This window comes from Acipenser ruthenus, chromosome 9 (genome assembly GCF_902713425.1).
Source record: "Acipenser ruthenus chromosome 9, fAciRut3.2 maternal haplotype, whole genome shotgun sequence".
Classification (NCBI taxonomy): Eukaryota; Metazoa; Chordata; class Actinopteri; order Acipenseriformes; family Acipenseridae; genus Acipenser; species Acipenser ruthenus.
In genome coordinates, this window is record NC_081197.1 from 50,449,775 (window position 1) to 50,472,225 (window position 22,451).

The 22,451-nt window shown below is 36.7% G+C and overlaps 1 protein-coding gene across 1 annotated transcript; it reads right to left on the bottom strand.

Moving 5' to 3' along the window:
• Nucleotides 1-319: 319 nt before the first annotated feature.
• Nucleotides 320-19,144, bottom strand: LOC117405118 (transmembrane protein 45A-like). Its single transcript, XM_034923231.2, has 6 exons — nucleotides 18,870-19,144; nucleotides 10,427-10,630; nucleotides 7,086-7,298; nucleotides 4,581-4,765; nucleotides 3,241-3,386; nucleotides 320-3,122 (listed from the first exon to the last, which is right to left on the bottom strand). Exons 2-6 carry the CDS (start codon nucleotides 10,614-10,616, stop codon nucleotides 3,029-3,031), a joined length of 828 nt encoding a protein of 275 aa, XP_034779122.2. The 5' UTR covers nucleotides 10,617-10,630; nucleotides 18,870-19,144; the 3' UTR covers nucleotides 320-3,028.
• Nucleotides 19,145-22,451: the final 3,307 nt, after the last annotated feature.

Here is a 22,451-nt window from a genome sequence, read left to right on the forward strand (position 1 = left end):
GAATCCGTAATAATATAAAACGTCCTCCTGCTCATTGTAATGGGCTATGTGCCATCACAGCTGTGGCAATATCTGAGGACATCACCATTGTACTCTTGAAACATAGTTTTGTTACCTAATTTCAAATGACCTCATAGCCATTGTATAATCGCAATATCGCATCCAGGGTGTGTGTTGCTCTGGGATATAACCACTTCTCGTCCAGGTGAAGACGCTGCTTTGTGCCGATATCACACAGTGACACTAGTGCTCTATTATATTAATTATCATATCTATCACATGGAAAAGGAAGAAAACATCCTCTGACAGCTCAATATGGTCCAAGTTAAATCATATATTCAATTATTTCTTTTAGAATAATACATATTGCATCAAAAAAACTGTGCCATTCAGTTCATGAAAAACAAAGAATTACATTACATATAGTGCCAATAAAATTATTTTTTACAAATATCAAGTTAAAGTATGAAATCAAGTGAAGCATGATGATTAGCCAACTTTTTTGTATTCATACATCATTTTGACAACAGCATTTCATTTAGGACAATTCATTTGTAGATTAAATGACACAGGTATCTTCATTTGGAACAACATGGTTTAAGAATGGTTTTATTCTCTCTCAGTACTCGCCTGAGTTATAGTAAAGTGTGGCTAACTTTGATTTAATCCAGGCCCTTATCATTTCTGTAAGCATTAAGTTTTAAAGCGTGGCTCTTTTTATAATGTACAATCCCCAGGTTTGGTTGGTACCAACCTCATTGGTTACCTTGCACAAAATGCTACAAAAAGTGCACAGGCCCCATTTCACAACAAAACCGCTCTTTGATTTCTGAAGCCTGTTGGATTGTATTAAGTAAGGTTTGGTATTCATAAAACTTTTCTCATACAGTACGTTTCTAAACAGCGTGAGGGTTATTCTCATTTGTCAATGTACTTTTTAAAACTTTGAGAACTGGAACACTGGTATATATATAAAAAAAAAATAGGAGAGAGCTCCTCCTGATTAAAATATCCAAATCAAATCGAAAATAAATACAAAACAATTTTCAGACCTTATTCAGAAACTGTATAGCTGCTTTAGCAAAAATGGATTTACTACAATCACCAGGAATGCTGACATTTTCAGACAGTAAAAGGAATATAAATTATTTAAGAAAAATAATTCCAAGCACTTGACTTTAGGTTCCATACCAACAAATAACAAATTAATTTCAATAGTTCATGATTAATTTCATTATTTGTTGTACATTTTTTGATTATATATATATATATATATATATATATATATATATATATATATATATATATATATATATATATATATATATATATATAACATTAAGGGGTTAGTTTGATCAAGCTATACCACAGCAGTAAAACTAGTTGAATTTTACTGGAATATTTTACAACCTGAATTGTATCAACCACATACTCATGGTTATTCTAGGGTTACCCCTAAAATATGTGGTTGATACAATCCAGGGGATTCCCCAGTGCTGTAAAATGATCAAACTGTGGCAAAGGTTGATTCGACCCCTTTGTCAAAGTTGCAAGCTTGTTGAACTAAATCATGTATTCTTAAGATACTTACAATTGGAATATATGTACAAATATTTCCTATTTCATTTATTTTACAACCTGATTACTGTCTCATTTAGGATTAGTTTTCACAGCTCAGTATCTGCATTATTGTTTTTCCATTGTTTATGTGTGTTTAAAGATCATCTTTCCTTCTCAGCATTGTATGTGAACCAACAGAACACCTATACTGTTCATTTAATGAAACGTAGCTTTCTGAGGTGGCATGCAGTTTGGCCAGATTATGCAGTGAGTGGCGATGTCATTGTTCCTCACAAGATGGCAATATTGTATAAGCACCAACCAGTACACTTTAAATTGCCTTCATTAAACCAGCATTGTATTATTTATTATGAATGCATGGGGAAAAGCCTCTGTTTTGATCTCTGTGCTATATTGTTTGTTAAACGCACACAGATACTATTAGTTCAAAAGGCATGATAGCAAGTAAGAAGCAAATTAACTCTGTATATTGGAATTAATTTCAACCCCAAATCAGTTGTCTGGAGCTTGACTGGAGACTATCAATAGAAATAAGAGTTTCTGACATGCTATATACAATATACCATAGAGCGTTAACAAGACTTCTGATGTGCTTATTGTCTGCAATCCATTATTTAGTGCTGTGGTGCACAGTCTTGCTAAAGTAAACTCCTTTCTCCTTGTTGACAGTTGCATGTAAAGTCCTGCTCAAACTTATTCATCACCTGCCTGGGTAAAGTGAAGTCAATATGGCTGCACTAACAAAAAAAAAAATGTGTAAAAACTCAAATGTAGGTTTCCTTGTCTCTTCAGGGTGCAAAGCTGATTGTGTGGACTGAACTCTATTACTGAATCGCTAGTGCTAAAATATGCTGGTTTGCAGTTTTTTTCGGCATTGGCAAAAGCATTCAAAGTGACATAAAAACAAAAAAAAATACTGCAGCCTTTCTACTATATTTAGCAAGGGAGGCAATAAAGAACCAGTAAATACCAGCTGGGTTCATATAGAATTGAAGGACTGTAGTATTTAGATCCAATGATACCATGACAAAAAAAGAACAATTACATGCAAACAAAATAAATACCTTAAAATACCCTGAGATCCCTAGGACACCTTATACATGTCATCACACATGAGTTTGGTTAGCACACGTTAATATTTTCCAGTAGATGTAAAAGAGTCACGTAAAAGAGACACAGGAGGGAGTGTATTTAATAATCCCATGGTAAAATACTAGGGGTTAAATCTTAGTTATCTGTGGTACCATAATCTGCTATAAAGAAAACTCTCGTGTCAGCAAGTGGTACCCTCACTGTTCACAACTTCTGCTTTTTTACTGTGTCAAGACTTCAATAAACTGTGCCCCAGAATCAGCTATTTGAAAAAGTGAGAGGGTTCAGTTACAGATTCTTTATACATTGGTGCAGTAATGGGTAAACCAGTATCCACTGTTGAGGTTTGAAGCAGCTACAGGTCTTCCTCTGATTCTTCCTCCCTCTCCTTGGTCTTCAGCAGCCCCATCTCCAGCTGTACAGTCTTCTTCAGCTTGGTCCGAACCAACCTGAGCAAAGAAACAGAAAGCTGTCAGCGGGGACCTGTCAGAGCATTCCCATCAACTCAAAGGTAGAACCCGGATGGGAGCTGGGGTTAAGATGGGTTTAGACTGAGATGTGGCTTACCAGCTAATGATGGTGAAAATGGCAGCCACAGTTAGCAGGGCGAAGGCGTAGTGCCAGCAGTAGCACATGGTAATGAACATCATGTTGTTATGATCCATGCTGTCCCACTCTGGGAAGCTGCTGGGGGGGTACAGCACAAACCCAATCTACAGCAGAGACAGAAGAAACAGATGGTGAGAAATAGGTGCTAGTGCACAGCAGCCCTGTGCATACCTGAGTGGGAGCCTCCAGCTTAGACTACTACCCTCATATAAGCTTACTGTGACAAACAGTAATAAAAGCACAGTAAAGCACAGGTAAGCAATTCATTAGGAACTATGATTGGCAAGTATGGTAAAATCCATGGTTAAGAACAATGGTTCTCAAAAAAAAATGCTAAGTATAACATATGAAAAATAAATGAAATATAGACATTTGCACTTCTAAATGTTTTTTTTTATTTATTATTATTATTATTATTATTATTATTATTATTATTATTATTATTATTATTATTATTATTATTATTATTTCTGTAATAAAGCCAAAGTGTTCTTATAAAAAAAAAACAAAAAACTGGATCTTAAATCCCAGGCCCTTCTAACTGGAGACATAAATTAGGTATTTTGCTAGATTTTTTTTATTTTTTATTGTTCTGACAACAGGTCAGACATAACAGTTCAATCATGTATATTAATTGATATAAATAATACAATACATAAGCTAAAGTACATTACTAACATATGCCTTTTTTTTTAGCTGTACACGCAGATTAAAACTGTCTGATTTAACTTAAACTCCTAAAATAGATGTGGAAAAGGGGGTATTGTACAATTTAAAAAAAAAAAAAATGTTAGTTTTCATTTATTACATTCCACAAAACAGAAAACAGGACCAGAACATAGAACAAAATGTTGATCATTATATAACATTTACCTTGCAAGTTGTACTCCCACTTGCCATTCTAGAAACAGACAAGCACATTCTGGCAAGGTGGTAAATCAGTCTAATGCAAAAGACATTGTGATACGTATTTCTAATTTATATCAACTATGTCATTTATGGCAGACACTGACATGGATTTTTGCCTTTGAATTCATGTGCAGCAATGTTTGTTCTAATATATTTTTCCCAGTACTAAACATTCTTTACCAAAATCCATTGTAAATTTGCAGGTCATTTTGCAGTTCTCTTATGCTTTCCCAAAAGTTATACTATCCATTTATCATAGTTTAGCAAGGTTTGCCATGTTTTTAATATGCTTTACCATGCCCCTCAGTGCTTTACTATGCTTAGCTTTCATTGTGCTTTATTACATTTTCATTAAACAACAGTAAACCAGACCTAAGCAGACCCCTCACCTGCCAGAGCCAGCTACCCTGCAGCAGACACAGGCTGCACCTCAGCAGCTCCAGCAAGATGTTCCCCCGGAAGAACACCTCCAGGAAGATGGTCAGGGCTCCTCCGAAGATGGCGAAGAGGAGTAGCTGATGCACGTGCACATCCAGCATGAGCCGGCCGTGGAGGTGGTAGTAGAACAGAAACCCTGAGGGAACAGTACAACCAGGATTAGGAGCAGAGAGTCCCGAGCATGTCAATCTACCTTTCACTGATTAAGGGCCATGTTCACAAAACATTTACTAGCGTGCAACTTTTTCAAAACTGTTTGTAAAATGACACACAAACTACTAATGTTACAGAACTAGCAAGAAAGGGGGCTTAAAGTATAGCAGGGGAATGCAGCAGTGTGGAGTAGTGGTTAAGGCTCTGGACTCTTGACCAGAGGGTCGTGGGTTCAATCCCAGGTGGGGGACACTGCTGCTGTACCCTTGTTGTTTTTAACAACAGAAGAAACAGAAGTGATGAGCGCTTATCTTTCTTTTGCCGAGATAATGATGCACCTGCCTCTGCCTGCTGTCCCCAATTATAATCAGTCGAAATGTGTGTCTACGTGAGTCAATAGAGCCATTTGGCTATAGAAAATGCACTGTAGCAAATAGCTTCCCCACTAGGGGTCAAATGCCAAATCTTCCTTAGCAGGGTTAACCCTCAAACTGCCAAGCATCTTAGCACTATTCTATATCTATTATGTGTGTCTCTGTGTGTGTCACTGTATGTGTGTGTGTCCATGTATTTGTCCCAGTTTGTGATGGTGGAACCTGTATTTAATCTGTTTCTTCTGAAACAAGATCTTTCAAGATTTAGAGTTCTCCTTCAGGATGAGATTAGTGATTTTAGGGGTTCCTTTATGAACTTTTTTTTTGGAAATCAAATGACCCTTGCTTAACAGACTTGCCTGGCATTCCCTTTTTGCACCCCACTGCCAATCTGCCTTAATCTGATGCAGCAACGTGGGTGATGTTACAGATCCCGTAGGTATAAAATATCAGACAGCGCTGATAAACCCCAGTGTTAAAAATAAAAGTTACCTTAACAGGATCACTAATTTAGAAAGCATTTTCTCTTGCTTTAATATAGTCATGATTAAAATGCCTTGCATTGGTGTAGGTTTCACATATTCCTCCATTAGATCAGTTTTCAAATAACTAAAAAGGCATTCTGGATTACAATAATTAAAGTCCAGAGTCCATGCAAAATGCAAAGTGAATGTGAACCACTATTCTTTTTGAATGATATTAGCAGGGATGGGCAGTATTGAAAATACATATTTTCATTACATTTATATTTTTGTAATTTGTAATGCAAATGATAATGTATAAGTAGTTTGTATTTTGTATTGAAAATACACATTGCTGCTATGCCACCTGAGCCTAAGCTAAGTTTATTGCAGGATTCGAAGGGGATGAAAGTAAAGTTTTAGATAAAGATGTGCCATTTACCAAATTTTTACTTTTCATTTCATTCTAATAATAACAAAGGCCAATGTGAGTTAAAATCAATCATGTTCTTTATTAAAAATAATACATCACGTGAAGCTCCCACATTTGCTCGCTTCAAAAAAACTCTCAAGACCCACCTGTTCTCTCTTGCTTTCCATGCTCTTTAAGCCTGATATCAGTTATTAGCTGTTGTCTAACTTGCTATTTCAGATTTTTCACTGTATCTTTGTTATGATTCTGTATGACACATGCATTTAGAACTCACATCCTAGCCTTGTATTGAATGTACTATGCCTGTATTTTGTTGTATTTAATGTATTGCATTGTTTTCACTGTTTAATGTATTATGCATTGTTCCTCACTATCTTGTAAAGTGCTTTGTGATGGTGGTCCACTATGACAAGGCGCTATATAAAATAAATATTGACTGATCACCTTAGGCATCAGACCACCAACCCTTGCTGAAATGTAAAATACTCTGAAGGAGAATTGGCATAATATTCCACCGGATATCTATCAAAATGTAGTGCCCAGTGTTAGTAACAGGGCCCTACACTCTATTGATATTGGGTTCCCTGGTGGAAACAAGGACCCACTGCATGTCTGCTTAATGTAGCTTGAAACTTGTTAATTGTTAACTGTTTCAGTTCCTTTTTTGACAACATAGATTTGTCTGGATGACCTATGAGAATCTTGGTTTGTTTTATTAGAGGTATTTTGCCATTTCAAATGGTATTTTCCAAATAAAATTGTATTTTGTATTGAAAATACAGTGTTTCCAAAGTATTTTGTATTGAAAATACATTTACCTAAGTATTTTGCCCAAGCCTGGCTATTAGGGATGTTAATAGTTTACAGTTTAAAGTTTTTTGCTGGACTCATCAAAAGCAGCACCAAACTGAAAGCTTTCTTGATTGGTTACAACACTGTTTAAAGTTTAATCATTTAAACATATTTAATTTTAGGAAAGTAAACAGAACCTAACATCTCTAGTTGCTGTCACTGTGCCTCATTCCTGTACTGTACCTTCCACAAACACAGCAATGGCCAGCAGCAGCCGGTCAAAGGCGATGGGCACGACACCCATCGTGTGGACGGTGATGGAGACAGCCGCTGAGATGCCGAAGAACAGGTACATGGTGGCGTGCTGCCAGTTCATCAGGTGGTCCCAGTGCTTGTCCTCGTAGTTATAAAGTTTCAACTGAGGACCGTCCGGGACAAACTGCTCGGCCATCATACCTAGGGGCAGGACACAGACACAGGAGTCAGGCAGGAGGGCTAGGTAGATCTCATTCTGCACTCCAGATTACTGGGGAGACAAGGTGAACCATTTAACTTCAACATATAATAGTGTTCAGAATTATTTGTATAAAAACAAACGAAAATACAATTTCTTGGAAATATTTTAAAAAGATATCTATAATACTTGCATTATGTTAAAGTTACTACAAACTGGAGGATGTGTGGTCCAGTGGTTAAAGGAAAGGGCTTGTAACCAGGAGGTCCCCGGTTCAAATCCTGGCTCACTCACTGACTCATTTTGTGACCTTGAGCAAGTCACTTAACCTCCTTGTGCTCCGTCTTTCAGGTGAGACATTGTTGTAAGTGACTCTGCAGCTGATGCGTAGTTCACACACCCAAGTCTCTGTAAGTCGCCTCGAATAAAGGCGTCTGCTAAATAATTAATTATTATTAATTATAAATACAATAAAGCAGGATGCTCCAATTAACAGTGCAGAACTGTAGTAAATTGTTTCACTATAAGTACGTAAGTATTATGTTCATTCCTATGTTGATCAAGATCAACATCAAAGGAGTGTCCCTTATACAAATTTGACCATGCTTTCTATAATTACTGCTTTAGCTAGAGTTGAACGATAATTACATTTAAAGTTATTGGTTATTGGCTAAAAATGAACAGTAACTTTCTCCATAATTAGTAGCTCTTTCTCACTCACACACCCTTTTTCTGCTTTTTGTATGCAGATCATGCAATAGAAGAGATACTGAATTAAAGTTATAACTTATTTGACACCCCCAGAATCTCAGGAAGACAGAGAGAAACAAAACCTCTGTTTATCTGTTTTAACTTTAGATTATCAGGAACATACAATTATAATATGATTAATTGATAATAATGTATCAGTATAACAGATTAAAAAAAACACAAAACATTGTTATTTTACTGTGCTAACTGCCATTTTAAATCCCGGAGAGATTGCCTTTAGTTGTTCAAGGTAGTAATAATATCTCCAGTGTGTTGCCCGGGGAAAAAGAGACCGAGGAAGGGTGTTTCACTGTGCTGATGACAGGATTAACAGCGGTTGCCAAGTACAATAGAACATATCCAGTCCTGTAAGATATGATACCTTCTATTAACCGATGGACCTCTGGTATGTGTCATTTACACATGCTGCTACCAACTGAATGGTACTGATGGAAACTGATCAATGCACATTTTATTACGTGTGTAAAACCATAAGCAGGACAGAATAGATTTGGGGATTCGGTTTCACTTTTTATGCGCTGTCACTTCATGTAAAACAATTTAACAATGTTCAATAAAAGAAAAGAAGAAAACAAGAAAGCAAGGGATTATATAATTAATGTACCATTGAAAAAACAAGAACGCAAGGGATTATATAATTAATGTACCATTGAAAAAACAAGAACGCAAGGGATTATATAATACCATTAAAAAACTGAAACAGGATTTTTTCACAACCTCCAAAGCCAGTTTGTGTTTGTGTGTGCACCTTTTTTTTTTTTTTTTTTTTTTTTTAAACGCCATTTCTGTCTCAGGTTAACACATCCTTACTTGTACAGTGCAAACAAAGCTGTCAGATTACTTTGAGAAAGCACAGTAAGAATTGTTTTTGGAATGCTGTTTTGTGAATTCACTGATTTTCTTTTTGTAGTATATGTGCAGCACCATACATTGTAATGTCCCAGCCAGTGTTCCTTAAGCAACTACAATGTAGTATAATGGGTTACCTCTGAGATACAATATTTTCACATATCTGAGGGACCACTGGAACCAATTAAATCAGATATGACAGGCTCTATCAGATATGACAGGCTCATGTTTTTCCATGGATTTCACTATACCTTCCATGAACACAAAAAGGGGTATTCAAGTATTTTATGCAATGTCATCCACAAGCCTCCTTATAAAAGGGTGAATTTGTATGATCATGTTGCAGTTTCCCATGCTTATACTGTGTATTTACTGTGCTTTACCATGGCTACATGGTTACCACGGTAGTCTGTGTTTCACATCACACTTTTACTGTGCTTTACTACACTTTGCTATGCTTTTACCACACTATACTACAGTAAACGTATTATTAATATTGGAACCCACTACTAAAAAACTTAACTCACAAACTCACCCGGCCATCATAGTGAATAATAGCCAAAACCCCCACATGAACACGTTAAAAAAAAATAATGACTAAGGCACTCTCTTTCATCTACAGTGAAGTGCAGTAGGTTGCCATGACTGAGTCATCAGCACTTGAAAAGAAGGCTGTTGGAATATTTTTAAAAAACTGCCGCACAGCCGATTAGTGTTTCCATGCTAGAATACAAGAGCCTGGATATCTGGAAGCCAGCCATCATGTAACATGGTCAAACTGTATATTTTCCGTTGCAGTAACATCCCCCATTTCTAAACACATCTCTACGGACTGAACCTTGAACTCTCCTTGGTTCCAGGCTTAACCTCTGCCCCCTACAAATACATATGGGCCCTTATTATAAAGCAAGTGTGAAGGCAAAAACTTGGTTTTCAGAGACAGCTTAACTGCAGGAAGGAGCAGTCCACAGTAGTTTCTTGCTGGTCTCACACCATTCAAATTAGTGCATTAGCACCTGTCTCAGAAATAGGGCCTTTTGTGTGTAAATACCCTAGGATACTCTTTAACAACTAGGGGAAGAACATACTGTACAGTAAGTACTTCCTTCAGCCGCTGATGTAACAAACGCATGGAGCTCATTCCAACTCCTGCATGGACATGGGTTTTTTATGGTTTCTCCCTTATGGAACAAACATAGATTTTTAATATATGGTAGAAAAGTATGATCCTTATACTTTTCATATATAGAAATTGGCCCCTTTTTTATATATTTAAAATAGATGGGATATATTTAAAATATATTTTAGTCTGTAATCCATATAAAATAAATATATGGATTACATACTAAAATATATTTTAACTATATTCCATATATTTTAAATATATAAAAAGGGGCCAATTTCTATATATGAAAAATATACGGATCATACTTTTCTACCATATATTAAAAATCCATGTTTTTTCCATGAGGGCTGGCTGTTACAAGCAAGCCTAAATGTTGTGACTCACCTACTAGTGCAAACAGTAATATAACACAGGCCTCGATGACTTCCAGTCGTCGATACGTGATCTTGGAGGCCAGGTGACAGGCATTCTTGTTTCTCCGGCTGGCGTGCCACAGGGAAAACTTCACTGACCACCAGAGGCCCACTATCAGGAAGAAGCTTCCGGGTAAAGCGTGCCCTTTGAAGTTCCCCATGCCTCTTCACAGTGCTGCAACCGAAGAAAAGAAAGTAAGACACGACATGTACAAATCACAACCTTGCCTCCGTCAATCATGTCAAACACAAAATGATATTCTACAACATTTTTAAATACTGGCTCCCTGGTTCCTTCCATTGTACTGAATCTTAGCTCATCCATGACAATAAAACAATTGTAACACTACAACTCATGTAACTATGCAAACCCCATACAGGGAATATAAAGGGGATGGCTATGGCGCTAATTTGCAAAAACGGGTGTACTTTGAGTAAATGTAATCACTTTGATCAAATTTCAAAGTATGCATTTGTTTTCCCTTTATATTGCAACTTAAGTATAATGTTCTGTTTTTCTCTCTGAAGTTATGTTGTTCAATTAACTAGGCACACATTAGATTTGTATGTATTTAGTTCCAGAGCTTTATTTTCAGATAACTACATCCACATAAAACTGGGTGCTATCTATGTCACACTTGGTATGGGCATTCCCTAGAGATGCAGAAGTGCAGGCTGGGATTGCCTTGGCGACTGAAGGCTATCACTTGGGATCCGTTCATGGACATTTGATATCTTTTATTTATTTATTTTTTTGCATGGAACTTGGCAAACCAATTTCTTATGAATTTCTACTCTTGAAATGCTGTGGATGTCCATGATACCTTTTTCTAGTATACTAGGAAGTCTCATTTGGAATGTATACTTCTGTGGCTGGGGATATGTATGTTACTAACCTTCTGAGTATGAATGTAACCGGGGGTTGTAGAACTTAAGAATATCCTGGTATAAAACGTCATATGATCAAAATGGACCTGCTTGTTCCTGGTTCTATAACTGGTCTAAAGAGGTCCATTGACTTTCCCCAAGAATACTGTACAGAATGTTCTGGATCACCATCATGTCTTTCTGTGTTAATATTCAGCATACAGCAGCTCATTTGTCAGGTCATGTGCAACTGTAGCAACTGTTAGTAAATGACCATGTGAACGTATGCATATACATTTCCAATAGAGTGTAGTAATTAGTAATGACATCAGTACCATACTGCAGCTGTGCCTGCTTTTTCACCTTGACCTTCCCGAGGGCACAGTGCCTCCCCGGACAAGGTCAAGACAACTGGAGTGCTTGCATCCCTGTGGTGTGCACAAAGAGGTTTAGTTCCTGGCGCAGGCAGGAATATAAAGGAGGCTTTTATCTTTAATGAGATACAGCAGAAGCAACTAAATAAAAGGCATGGCAAATATCTGGATTTTGACTATTATTATTATTATTATTATTATTATTATTATTATTATTATTATTATTATTATTATAACTAAAGTCTGCCTTGTAAGTTTGTCTGAGAGATGTAAAATGTTTCTGGGGCTAAAGCTTGGGAGAATGATCTTTCTCAGCAATTTCATTGTGCATTTGGTATACTCTTCCCCACAATGCACTGGAGTGGGGTAATCTCTGACTGGCACACTCCTCTGCAGCTGTCGTTTTCCACTATCTTTTGAAACAGGGGTCCTTGATTTCACAGTTGCAGTTGTAGTCTGGGATATAGATGCTATATACGTTTAAATCCTTATTCTTCTGCCCAGTCTATGGTTAACATCACATGTTCTGCTACCGTGTATGTCATTCGCCTCATGATAGGCCTCATTCATTTCCTAAAAGTTCCTTTAAAAAAGATGTTGAGGGTAGTTCAGTTTCCTTCCTATCTAAATCTTGGCCATGCTACAGAGATCATATGCAAAGTCACCATTTCATCTTGATTATCACAGTTGGGATTAAAATATTGGGATTACTACACTCCAGCTGCCACCTGATGTGAATGTTTTAAATACTACCGCACAGTGCTGGGGGAGTGTTGTTTTTTTTAAATCCTACTACTTAAGTACTGAGCATCTCCGCCCACACTGTTTTCCTGTGTTGTTACCACAGTATTTGTTTGTCCAACTGTACCCCTGCCTCATTAATTAACAAAATAGTGTATAATGCCTGGACAAGTGCTGTGCCTAATATAAATATCAATGAATGAGCATCAGCCCCCCTTGTACAAGTTTTCTGTTCTTTCTGCAGGTGCACATGAAGTGCCATGCCTCTGATGAAAATGAGAACCACTCAACAAACATCAAAAACACAAAGCACACTGTGCAACCTAGCTGATGCTACTCAGGAAAACTAATGAGATCTCAAAATGCAAAACATGCTTAAAGTACATATAGCTAATAAACTCATTCCAGTAAATCTTATCAGATATGTACTACAAACAAACTTCTAATTTCCAGCATAAAAATCAAACAGCACCCTTCACTTTGACCTGTGACCCACGATGGCTGCCATATTTGGGGGTCACGTGACCATTTGGTTTCTGGATGATAAAGACCTAACATTTAGAGATACTGGCTTCATACTCGCTACATGTGTATTCTGTGTTTCCCTAGGTCACGTTCCATCGTGAGTGCCATGCAAGAAAAATTAACCCTTTCCTGAAAGTTTGGGGTTTTTTGCAAAGCTGCCACTGGCAGGTAATGCCTACCGTTTCCTACTGCTCTGAAGCTACTTTTTATGAAATGTGACATATTGTTTATTCAATTTTTTTACTAGATTTTGTTCATGTTGACTTTATGTACAATATAACATTTATATGTGTAGTTTATATTTCTATTTGTGAATTTGTAAAACCATTTAATGTTAATAACAGTTTGTTTTTTTTTAAATAAAGAACTTAAATATTTTTAAAAAAATGCTTAGGACTTCAAAACAATATTTATTCAATAAATATGTGTTTAAATAATAGTCTAACATAAACTGTTTGTATGCATTTAAATAATAAATAAATAAGTTAACTGTGTTTATGTATGTGGAATGCATTTGCACCCATTCCCCTTGTAGATGACAAAGGGTTAATTTACAAGAGCTGTCATTTGTATTTAAATAATTGAATTTCATTTTTAGTTTGATCTGAAATCTTCATTTTATGTACTGTTTGCATATACATTGTTGATATGAGTCAGGGTGACAATGTGTTATTGCATGAAATTTAACATATATATTGCTTCCATATATATATATACGTCCATATATAGTAAAGTATTTTAGCCTCTGGGGAATTTCTTTGGAAAACACCACAAGCTGCCACTGAAAAGGGAAAAGCAAATACTGTGAGGTTTGAGTTCACCAGAGACTCTTTTGGTCATCATACCAGTCAATTATTTCTTTTTGCCAATTTTACCAATTTTGCCAATGTCCTCAAATCAATAGTGGTCAGATTGTATTGCTTGAACCTTGCACAAGGTGGAAATTGCTTGAAAAAGTAAACTATAAAAGGTTGCCTGAAGGTTGCATTGCGTTTGATGAATTTTAACTTTAGCACAATGAGATAGCAGACACATGCAACCCTGAGTACTGGCTGACAAACATTTCTTGTCCTATACGGACATAACATTTTTTTTACAATGTTGGTAAGTTTGAATTAACTGGCTTTTCTGTGCCTCTTGGTTCAAGATATGTTTAAAAATAGTTACCCAGTGTTTTAAAATCCATTTTCTTACATGATCTGCTTTTTGAACCCCCTTTCTTCTGTTGAAGATCTTTTGGTTCTGTGCTTGTATTTTATACTTCAGTTTAGAATATGCAGACAATTCAAAGAGAGATGAAAAGTTGCGGCTAATTCTTGTACTCATTCACTGCATGTGCTGAAACGTTTGGCCAATTAAAAAGATACATGAGTCTGTAATTCCCAAGCTATTGTGCTACTGTTGGTTGCAGGTCCTCAATATTTCTGAAGAGGAGGAGCCACAGCTGTATCTATGGTGACAGAGTGGCGGTAGGAGCTCATTATTCTGTTATTAGAATTATTACAGGTGCTGTTATTGAAGTGGAGATTGCAGCGTCAAGGGAGGCACTAATTAGACAAAACAAGTCCCTCGGAAGTTGCTGCTTTCAATTAGACTGTCTATCCAACTGAGAAGCAAACAAAGTAATCAGGCACATACTCTTCAAGATGGGTTACCATGGGTCAAACAGAGAACAGCTGACAGTTTAGCCCCCAAGAAATATCGTGAGGAGAGCTTCATGCCTTGCCATGAAGATTTAAAAAAATTAACAAGAGAAAAGAATGAACTTGTTGTCGCGCACATTCTGAATTATCACACAACTTGTCTGTGTCTCATTACCTTTCCAACACACACACACACACACACACATAAAAGTATTATAAAGTAAAACTTCTACTAAGTACACGTTTTACTACTTAAAAATTAAATATGCGTAGCACCTAAAAGTTTTATTTAATTAGTCTATAAATGTATGTGGAAAATGTAAATATAAGATTGAGAACAGGGGGATATGTAAAAATACATACAAGGTTCTTGAGCTGCTTCATTCACTGGCCTTTCTATAAGCGGAGAGTACCAGACTGAGCATCCTAATGTTCCTGTACACATCTGCCGGTCCCTATACCCTGCCTCTGCTCCGAGAAGCCAGTGACTGCTGGTCTGCAGCTGCGGTAGAAGTGCCAGGTGCAGAATCCGCTTAACACACACACGCACACACACACATTATAATGAAATGTGGATGTCTTGTAATATTATAAACATTCAAACAAAAGTCTTTATTTAAAGAGATATGGTACATTTATGTTGTTAGTTAACTATATCCATTAATTATTGCACAATATGCCAATTGATGCTAACAATTCATTCCAGATCTGTGCGGTGGGAGAATAGGTGGAGCTCTGTTGTTCCTGGGACAACTTAAAAGAATTATAGAAAAAAAATCTGACTACTATGACGACTACTACTACCAATAATAATAATAAGAAGAAGAAGAAGAAGAAGAAGAAGAAGAAGAAGAAGAAGAAGAAGAAGAAGATTACTTATGCTTAACAACATGCATTTTACAAACATTAATAATAGGCTGTATGAGAGGTTTACATTTGCAGCGTCTTTTGCATTCTTTCGTGTGTGTGTGTGTGTGTGTGTGTGTATGTGTGGTTTGGTACGGCTTTGCTGAGGAATAACGTGAGATTCAGCCATTTAAACGGGATCTTAACTGCTGAAATCTCGTGAGTCACAAGCACGATTCCTGCTCCAGTTTACATGGGCTTTAACAGCTGTTTTTATCGTGAGAAAGCGATTGACCCTGCTCTTGAAGTCGCGCTGACCAAAGAACGTTCTTTTGCTGTTTCACAATGTATTCGCGAGACCACGTCACACAGTCATGACTGAAGAGTCGACTTTCACGTGCATGTAAACCCAGCCATTGAGTTTTAAAAACTATACATCCAATTTTACATTTTAAACACAAAATGAACATTCTAAAAAGTAAGATAATCATAAAAAAGGCTATTTTTTCGTATAAATTATATTTTTACGCCTTGAAATAACAAAGAATTTGAAGCAAGTGCTGTATTTTAAAAGCATCTTTACATGTGTTCAACTTGAGATGTGGAGTTACAGCAGTGTAAAGCTTCAATTGCTATTTATAAAACCTCTTAAAAACCCTTTCAGCCAAACGTGGTTAAAAGTGACAGGCAGACCTGGCTTAGCTATGTCAATGCAAACACACGTGTGCATACACTTCACAGCATGCAAGGGACTAACAGAGCTAAAGACATCAAATTGCAGGCACCGCTACAGTAATACTGCACTCTCAACAGAAATACAGTATCTATGACCCACGTAAGATCAAGTATAATGTATTTACTTTCTGCGAAAGAGCTGTGGTACAGATGTGGATCACAGGTGGCACAAACAATCGAGCACACAACACAGCTGATCTGTTTCAGCACCTACTCTCTCATTTTGGGTTACTACAGTCCTTCACAAGCTATATAAATAATATACAGGGTGATTTGAAAGAAATATCATTGATGTGGTAAACTTACTTTCTAATCACTCTGCATACAGATAACAGATTCATTTTATTAATAAATTCTGATTGAAACTCACCTGCTACTATCAAAGCCGCTTCCCGTGCTATACTGTAGAGATATACTATAATGCTGTCGTTTTTTTAGTTCCCCAGTTTTCAAAGTATTTTCCATTTTATAATAGCAACAAGGAGTTGGAGAGGAGTGGGTTGTGTTGAATATTATCACCAGACTAGTTGACGGCACTCACATGGGGTGCGACAATGTCCGGTACAACCAACGCCCCATATAATTGCCTTATGATTTAATGATGTTACTAAGATATTGCTATTTACAAATAGTAATATCAACCTACCTGTTACTCAGTCATGCAGTAAATGGGCATTGACTTAAAAGCAGAATTCCAGTTTAAATATGTTACCACTTACTTCATTACAGGGTGATTAGAAGGTAAGTACCACATCAACGCACCACATTATTGACGTGGTAAACTTACTTTCTAATTACCCTGTGTGTATATATGTGTGTGGTCGAGCACATGTTGTATTTCAGATTGTTAAACTGTTTGCCAGATCAGTTAGTTTGCATAGATACTACAGAGTGATTTTCTGGAACTTCAAAAAATGGTTTGATGAAAATGGTCTGATCTTAAATGAAAAAAAAAGACAAATATCATGCTATTTGATTCGGAGAAAATAATACAAAATACTGGTTCAGATTTTACTATTGTTACTTGTAATACTACACCATTGGAGAGAGTTGACGCTTTTAACTATCTAGGTGTTTATTGACACATCTCTTAAATTTGAAAAACATATTAAAGATGTATGTAGTAAAACTGGTAGGAAGCTCAGAGTATTGTATGGTCAGCGACATTGTTTAAATTTTACAGCACGGTTTAAATTAGCTCAAACTTGTATTCCCTATTCTAGACTACAGCAATGTGGTTAAAAGGAATGCTAGTAAGGAGTTACTGAAGAAGATCGACACAATGGTTAACAGGATCTGTAGATTTGTTCTTCAGTGCACTCTCCTAGAACATCATTGTACCTTGTATTCTAGACTAAATGTGTTATCACCTGCTAATAGAAGGAACGATCATTGGAACCAGATCCTTTTTAACACATTACCTGTTTACTTAAACAGTTTGTTTCAGGAGTTCACGTGTGAGTAAACATTTTATAACACCTACTGTAAAAAGTGTTGCGGGTAGAAAATCTTTTGCTTTTGCAGCTGTCTCTGACTGGAACCGTTTACCTGCTGCACTTAGATCAGAGACCTCACATTGTAATTTTCAAAAAGCTGATGTTTCAGTACACTGTAAACCCCAAAGTCATTCTAAATAAATCAAGTTACATTAACTTAGAAATTCAAATTTTATTCATAACACTCATCCATTTTAAGTTAGTTGAACATTCAAATTTACTTTAGTTGTTCAAATGTAAATGGTTTAAGTAGAATCAGGGGACTAGATTCCCATCAGCCCTTGCGGGACTTGTACAATTTATTTTTGGAATTGTTTGTTGTTTATTGTGTTGTTCTTTTGTGTATGTGCGGTTGCACAAGTGTATTGTGTTTGCTTGTCTTGTGTCCCCGCCTGCTCCCTTACATGTGTTCTCCTTGTGTTGTGTGTGGCCGCCACCCCCGTAACCTGGTGCTGTTCTCGTCAGGACGCCGTTGTAAACGAGCTAAGTGTAGCTCATATGGCTTTCCCGAATAAACACTTTTTAAATAAATTAAATACATGTACTATAACCAAGAACTGTACCAAGTAGCTGTTCTCGCTTAAACATCAACAATATAGGCAAACAAACAAACAAGAAAACGATACCTCCCGTGGAGCTGTTTTAAGGAAATGTTTTCCTATTTAAGAAGCCAGGTTTTTAATATAGAAAACGGTTCACATCATAAACTAGAATGGTTTAAAGTTTGTATATATCACACAACTGTTGAGTTGCAGTTATCCCTGTTTTTCCTGTGGTTATACTATGTATTTATCATAGTTTACCATGGTTTGTCATGTTTTTAAATATGCTATGCATTAAATCTCTGGGCTTTACAATGCTTTCCTATGCTTTACCATGTTATTGCACTGTAATAGGGATATAGACCTGATTATTATTTAACTCTGGTTCGGTGTTCTTATGGCTTCCAAAATCAAGTGGTATGTAATAAAATGTGTAAATCTAGTACTTACTCTATTCATAAGTTATCCTATTTTTTATTTTTATTTTTATTTATTTATTTACAAATTTATTGTCTATTCCTACAAGTTTATTGTCCGCTTGATACATTGATACTTTGAATCAAGACAGTAAGTTACGTGCTGTCTACAGTACCACGATGGCTGTACAAAAAACTGACACACGTAAGACTCGTAACATCCTCTTACCTTATTTTTGTTCTCTGCAGCACAGTTGCTCTCCTTAATTCACAAAAATGTTCCAAGTATCAGAATGGGTTTATCACATTAAAAAAATCTCTAGAGTTTAAGATCCTTTTTTGATATTGTTAAGCATTCTATTAAAACATCAACAAAAACAGCTCTCGTGGTAAAACAATTTAAAATGATCAAAAACACTTTGCTTTCCACGGAGCAACCGTGCGAGTTAATGTGTTACTACTGGACAAATCTATTTTTCCCAGACTGGTCCCCCAAAAGACAAGTTTTCAGCTCTGCCCACAAACAGTACATTCGTGTATCCCCTCGTTCTCTGATTGGATAAGATGTTCATCAGGGGAGTCAGCTTCCACGTGTGCACTTTTACTCCCCCTACCGGGAGACTGTTTGTTCTGTAAGTGTGCATGATGTGGCACAGGGAGGCGTGGATCCGCTATTTTATGCTTTACAGATCTCTCCCTATGCACAAAACTTAAAGAATGTTTTGCAAGGACCGTTTTTTAAAGCTCATTTTGCGGTTCATGAAACCTTTTTCAACTGTTTTAGGGAAAGTTTATTAGTTTAATCTATTTCATGTTTTGTGAATAGTGTCCTTTTGTGTTGAATGTTGTATAATCAAATATAAATCCGTGTCTTGTTTGTGTATGACCTAAAAGTGTATGTCCTCTGTTATTCTGAATATTATAAAAGGAAAACCTGGGATATGTAGCACATACCTGGGTTGTCCCTCAATTGTATTGCTGAGATTTATTCTGTAATATATAAAAGCTGCTTTGTAGCTTTTTAGATGGTTAATACAGCAATCACTGTACATTTCCCCGTGTTTTTCCTGTGGTTCTACTCTGCATTACCGTTTTTTTTTTTTTTTTAATATGCTTTACCATTTCTATAGTGCTTTCACTATGCTTTATTAAAATCTGCTATGCTTTCACTATGGGACACTTTTTAAAAGGAAGGAAACACTGCAGTTAACAATCACATTTCTTATTCTATCACTGCTTTTACTTTTGAACAGTTCACCGTACTGATTACATCTCCACACTGGATGGATTCCCCTTATCACTCAGCATTCAAAGGGAAGGCGAGAGTGTTTAGCCCCACTTCTTTCTTCTTCCACTTGGTGAACCACAGCTCTGTTGGCAGTACAGCAAACCCTGCATGCAGCGTGGAGTGTACAGTACGTGCAGCCTGTCACAATGCTGTGAGTAGGGGAAAGATGACTCAGCAGTGATAACACACCATGGTGATAGTGTACAAAGCCTGGACCCAGCCCTGGCTGAATGTATACATACTAAACAGCTGCTTTCTGGAATACCCAGCAAACAAATCATTGTTGACTGGGTAACTAACAACATCGCAGCTGTTGTGTGTGCTGATGTGCTGGGGAGGCAAAATAAGCTGATCAATGGAGCCAGCATTACACTTCAGCCATCAAGACCAGGCAGAAGGATATCTACATCATCAGATGGAAGGAAACACAAATGGATGGAGACGCAGATGGATCACATTAGTTTACTGTAAAGCTACGTCTTAGTTGGTGCTTATCTTGGCGAGACCCGAGTTCAAATCAGCATGAAGTTTTAACATCTACTCTCATGTAATGGAAATCATGCTCTAAAATGCAGATTTTCTTATTCAAATATGAAATGAGCAAGTAAGTCTCAGTACTGTAAAAACTCACGTCACTGACAGCCATTTTACACTGTTTATAGAAATAATCAAATCCATGAAATAGTGTGTCACCCTGACCTACACCCACATCACATGGAATAGGACCTCCAAAAAATGACCATGTACAAATCAGTCATCCTACATCTTTAAAAGTGAAACTCTCTTCCATTCACTTTCATTATGATTTCAAATGTACAGTGATACACTTTTATAAGGGGTTACCTTGTGTTATGATATTTGTAGTGGTTCTGACTTTTGTTGATCTAAAATTGAAATTGAAAAAAACTAGACAATGATTATGAAAGAGGAAACATTTGAACAACACTGTCAATAGGGTGTAGGGTCACCAGGGCAGCCAACACTACACATCAATAAAGTCTGAGCAAAAACATCTATCTAAGGGGTCCTGCTATGAAACAGAAAATAGTTTTATAAAACTTATAAATTATGCTGTAGTTTTGCACAAGTGATAGATCTAGTCACAGGCTAGGATGGACTGGAATTGTGACAAATCCCTTGCAGTGATTGATTGATTTATTATACATGATTACAAAAATGATAAAAGGATGTATATTTATTTATTTATTTAAAATCAATTTCCTAACTACAAAATGAAATAATAATATGAAAAATAAATCTCAAAAAGTGTTCTACCCAGTATTTATTGTCCCACCAGAAACATTTTAACTTTCATTCTAACATAAGAACATAAGAACATAAGGCATTTTACAAACGAGAGGAGGCCATTCAGCCCATCTTGCTCGTTTGGTTGTTAGTAGCTTATTGATCCCAGAATCTCATCAAGCAGCTTCTTGAAGGATCCCAGGGCGTCAGCTTCAACAACATTACTGGGGAGTTGTTTCTAGACACTCAGTTGATCACTCACATTTGCAGCCTTTACCTTGTTAACCCACAGCTCAAACCCACTGGGCAAGTATCTATAGTATCCAGCTGAAAGGACAGAAATCCATTTTATTGAACTGTGAGCCCTGCTGCTTGAATGAGAACAGCTGACTTGTTTTCTATTCTGATCCAGCCCAGCGTATCTGCTGGCACACTTGATTATTTAACCTCGACACAGACAGTTTGTTTTTACATTTTAATTAACTGTAGTGTTGTTTCACTCCTCTCCTGATAATTGAGAAGTTGAAGGTTTCATATTTTGTGTGTATTTTAAGATTTGTCTGGATAAATACCTGCCCACTTTTCTCCCAAGCGCAATGAAGCATGCAACATTTAGGTATGACAGAGTAACAGACTCCCTCTGCTGTTCTGTCACATCAAAACATGTAAATGCAGTCAAGCCTTTGTACTTGTATGCTTTGACAGCAGATCTCCTTGAATAGATTGAATCAAATCCAACTAGAAAAGTGTTTGCCTAATCACGCCAATGTGAACTTGTAGCTTGTATACTTGTCTTGCAAAGTCTTTAATTAACCACGCAGAGTTTTGGATGAAATATGATGATAACCAAACAGAAGTCATTTGTGTTTTGCTGGTGCTGAAAAAAAACCATGCATGCAAAATTGAGTCAATTAAAGAATCAGGGAGGAATTTCTAAATGACAATTTACACAAAAAAATGTGAATTGTGTGATTGAGCAAGCAGGTAAAAAGCTTTGTTTCTTTGCATCCTTGCTATGTGTAAATGAAGAGCAAGTCCCATTGCATCCCATGACTCTGCACAGATCAATGGGACTTGCTGTTTGATGGTTCACTACTGGGCACTGTGCTGTTGACTCAAGGGTAAAGGGGACCTGTCACAGCACTGTATATTGATTATATGACTATTACTTTCTATTTTGCTTCCCTTTTTTGTTTCCCTTATTTCCTATCTCTACATGCATGCTGTTTTATTGACTTGCTTATTGATATCATTAACACAGGTCTCTGTCAGAATAAC